The 3,810-nt window shown below is 55.8% G+C and overlaps 1 protein-coding gene across 2 annotated transcripts; it reads left to right on the top strand.

Moving 5' to 3' along the window:
• Positions 1-344: 344 nt before the first annotated feature.
• Positions 345-2,577, top strand: Znf575 (zinc finger protein 575). Of its 2 annotated transcripts, none has more exons than XM_031384221.1 (4): positions 345-498; positions 759-844; positions 1,183-1,346; positions 1,863-2,577. In XM_031384221.1, exons 3-4 carry the CDS (start codon positions 1,271-1,273, stop codon positions 2,519-2,521), a joined length of 735 nt encoding a protein of 244 aa, XP_031240081.1. In that variant the 5' UTR covers positions 345-498; positions 759-844; positions 1,183-1,270; the 3' UTR covers positions 2,522-2,577. The 2 variants fall into 2 exon arrangements, with proteins under 2 accessions (XP_031240081.1, XP_031240080.1); XM_031384220.1 differs by having other exon boundaries at positions 345-568.
• The last annotated feature ends 1,233 nt before the right edge of the window (positions 2,578-3,810 follow it).

Here is a 3,810-nt window from a genome sequence, read left to right as displayed (position 1 = left end):
TCAGCTAAGTCAGGAGTTTGATGCTAGTCTGGGCTATTTGAAACCCTAACACAGGAAGAAGAAGAAGAAGAAGAAGGAGAAGAAGAAGAAGAAGAAGAAGAAGAAGAAGAAGAAGAAGAAGAAGAAGAAGAAGAAGAAGAAGAAGAAGAAGAAGAAGAAGAAGAAAAAGAAGAAGAAAAGGAGGGATGTGCACACACTCCTGCTAATCACACCCTTCCAGATGTGCACTTTCCTAGGGTCCTTTGGCCAATAGCTTCGCGCCTGCTCACGAACTTGCCAGCTAGATGGTTCAGTCACCCCCTCCTTCCACCACATCTTCCCCCTCTGCAGCCTCTTGCTGACTGAGAGTGCGCATGCGTGCCGACGTTTCCAGCCCCGGATGGGAGGAGGGGATGGAAGTGAAGCTGGGCCCCACGGCTCGGGAAGCTCCTTCCCGCTCTTCTCTCCTCCAACGGCGTCCCAGCGCCCACTGGGAGGTGCAGGTCCGAGGGCTACAAGGTAGCTCAGGAGGCTTAACTGAGACGGGAGGGCTCCGGAGCCCCACCCCCGGGGAGGGACCGCCCTGCAGGTGAGAAGGGCTGGGTCCTGGTCTCCTGGAGATGGATTGGGGGCTGGACGCCAGGATCTCTCCGCGTGCTCTGGTTTTTGAGGAGTGCATGCGATGCCAGACGTTTGGGGCTCCCTCCAGTGGAAGTCCATTCTGGGTCTCCAGGAGGTTCTATAAACCACACCTTCCTTTCGTTTTTTTTTTCCTCCAGGTTCCCCTAATCCTCCGAGGTCCCCAATTCTATGCCAGAGATGCGATTTAGCGACACAGCGTCAGTAGGCTGAGACTAAAGACATGGTAAGCCCCCCTTTTCCACTAGAATCCCTCCCACTGTACCCAAAGCACTTCTGGGACAGGGTGGCCAAGGGCGCACCCACCGAGCTCAAAGACCAGCCCCTGGGCTTGGGTGGCCGGGCCACTGACTGTGATCATTTTATAGCCCCGCCCACTCCAGATTTAACAGTCCCGCCCACTCTGAGATAGCCCCACCCAGTGAAAAAGATTATCTCTTGGTTTTATTTTCATATCCCCTCCTAGTGTGTACTTAGGCTCCACCCTCCAGTCCTCTGCTCTTGAGTTAGGACTAGGCTTAACCAAAAGCCTGCCTCTAAACAGACTGACCTTTTGATTTTTAGGTCTCCACCCCTGTCTCCATGAACTTGTTAACCACTGGCGCCATCCTCGCCCCTTGCCCTGCTGCCCCTTGGTTCCTCTGCTGGCAAGATGCTGGATGGAAGCGTGAAGTCCGAGGCCAGGGTCTCAGAACCTAGTACCACTTGTCAGGACCCGGAGACCAAAGGTGAGAGCAGCCCAGGTTCTCATAGGGATCATTCCCCAGGAATGACAGCGGAGGAGAACCAACGTAATGACCACTTGGGGTCACTACCACCACTACCCTCAGCAGATTGTGAGAGAATATGGGTAGTGCTAGAAATGAACACTTTAGAAGCTTTTGGGGCTGGCTTGGCAACTCTTTGAGGCGCTCATAGAGTGTAAGGTCAGAGGGCATGCAAAAATGTCCCTTAACGGGACATCAGTGTGACAACACTTGCCTCCTCACTTTGAGATACCCGTCTAGTTTTAAGAGATGGCAGGGTCTAGCATGGTGGCTCATGCCTTTAGTCCCAGCACTCAGGAGGTAGAGGCACAGGGAATCCCTGTGAGTTTGGGGCCAGTTGGTTTACAGAGAGTGTTCCAGGGCAGCCAAGGTTACATAGTGAGGCGCTGCTTTGTACAGTGTTGAGGGGAGGTGGAGCCTGGCCTGGACCCAGTGTGTGTCTGTTTCTAGAAGCCCATCAGTTCTCCTGTTCCCTAGTCCCCAACCAGGACCTGCCGAACCAGGACCTGCCGAGGCCCAGCCAGCCCGCTGCTTCTGGGAGCGTGCCCTCCCGGCCCCGCCGGCGGCCCCCTCCCCAGCGCCCGCACCGCTGCCCGGACTGCCCCAAGGCCTTCTCTTACCCATCCAAGCTGGCCACGCACCGGCTAGCGCACGGCGGCACCCGCCCGCACCCGTGTCCCGATTGCCCCAAAGCCTTCTCCTACCCGTCCAAGCTGGCTGCGCACCGCCTCACGCACAGCGGAGCTCGCCCGCACTCCTGCCCGCACTGCCCCAAGGCCTTCGGCCACCGCTCCAAGCTGGCGGCGCATCTCTGGACCCACGCGCCCGCCCGTCCTTACCCGTGCCCCGATTGCCCCAAGTCCTTCTGCTACCCGTCCAAGTTGGCGGCCCACCGCCACACGCACCACGCCACCGACGCCCGCCCCTACCCTTGCCCGCACTGCCCCAAAGCGTTCTCCTTTCCCTCCAAACTGGCGGCCCATCGCCTGTGCCACGACCCCCCAACTGCTCCCAGCAGCCAGGCTACTGGCCGCCACCGATGCTCCAGCTGCAACCAGGCCTTTGGCCAGAGACGCCTCCTGCTGGTTCACCAACGCAGCCACCACCAACAGGAGGGCCAGGGAGAGAGGGAGTGAGCTCACCTGCCCACTCTGCCTCTATCACCTGCCAATAAAGACCTGGACTTTCTAAGCCCTGCTGTATGTGTGGACTTCCCTCTAACAGGGAGAATGGCAGGGTCTTGATACGCGTAGCCCAAGCTGGTCTGGAACTTTTCTGGCAGCTTCCAAATACTGTGTTCTCGTTAAGTACCCAGGGTGGCTTGGGGTTATTGGTTATGCTGGAATCTGATTTAGAAGGTTGAGGAATTCTGTCCATGCACAGAGGCAGGTGTCATCAGATTGGCGCTGAGGCCAAACCTTGGGCCTGGAGTTGTGGGGGTTGTGAAGACACTGGCCCTGCACACTCAAGCCTGTAATAAAGGACTAAGGGGGGGTCCAGCACAGCACTGTGGTGTAGCCACTCTGGGGAGAGCCCATCACATGCCACCACCAGGGGCCAGATAACCGAGGGGAATGTGTGGCTGTAGGAGAGGCCAGCATTGTGTGTACATGGAGCTGTGAGCACAGGAGGTGACAGGGGCAGATCAAAGGGCACACATACTGTAGAGCTCAAGGCTGGAGTGCCGCTGAATCTCTTGGGAGCCTTGGACGAGGCCTGTGATTCCTGATGACTTGGGTGCATTCTCTGAAAGCACTTGGGTTTGTGGGATGTTTGTTTTGTGACTGGGTCTCCTGTCTCCAGGCTACCCTGGAACTTTCATGGTTCTCAGGGCTCTGCCTGCTACACAAGCATTACACATGCAGGCACACACACTTTAGGATTTTTTTTTTCTTTCCTTCTGTGATTTATGTCTCTGAGTGTTTTCTCTGCATTATGTTTATGCACCACATTTGTGCCTGGTACCTGCCGATGTGAGGGGGTCTGATCCCCTGAAATATTAGGGAAAGTTGTGAGTCTCTAAGCGGGTCCTAGGACCAGAACCCAGCCCCTCTGCACAAGCAGCAAGTGCTCTTAATCACAGAGTCATCTGTTAAGCCTCAATAAATACACCTCCCCCGTCCCCCTCCGGTTTGGCTGTCTGTTTATCTGTTTTCCTGTAAGGAGCCAGACAACTTAAAGGAATCAGTTGTCTTTCTTCACCACGAGGGGCCGAGGGATCAAACTCAGGTTGTCAGGCTTGACAGCAAGCACCTTTACCCACTGAGCTGTCTCCCTGGCCATCTAGTGATAGTGGTGGTTGTTTTAAGAGATGAGATGAGCCAGGCACTGGTAGCTCATGACTTTAATCCCAACATTTGGGAGGCAGAGGCAGGCGGATTTCTGAGTTTGAGGCCAGACTGGTCTACAAAGTGAGTTCCAGGAC

The sequence above is a fragment of the Mastomys coucha genome, unplaced genomic scaffold, assembly GCF_008632895.1.
Source record: "Mastomys coucha isolate ucsf_1 unplaced genomic scaffold, UCSF_Mcou_1 pScaffold21, whole genome shotgun sequence".
Lineage (NCBI taxonomy): Eukaryota > Metazoa > Chordata > Mammalia > Rodentia > Muridae > Mastomys > Mastomys coucha.
This window is presented reverse-complemented; position numbering and strand designations above follow the sequence as displayed.

Bases quoted from the DNA above. Each gene is read 5' to 3' on its own strand.
- Znf575 (XM_031384221.1), top strand. From the start codon at position 1,271: ATGCTGGATGGAAGCGTGAAGTCCGAGGCCAGGGTCTCAGAACCTAGT. The intron at 1,347-1,862 runs GTGAGAGCAGCC...CCTGTTCCCTAG, and splicing joins TCAGGACCCGGAGACCAAAG to TCCCCAACCAGGACCTGCCG.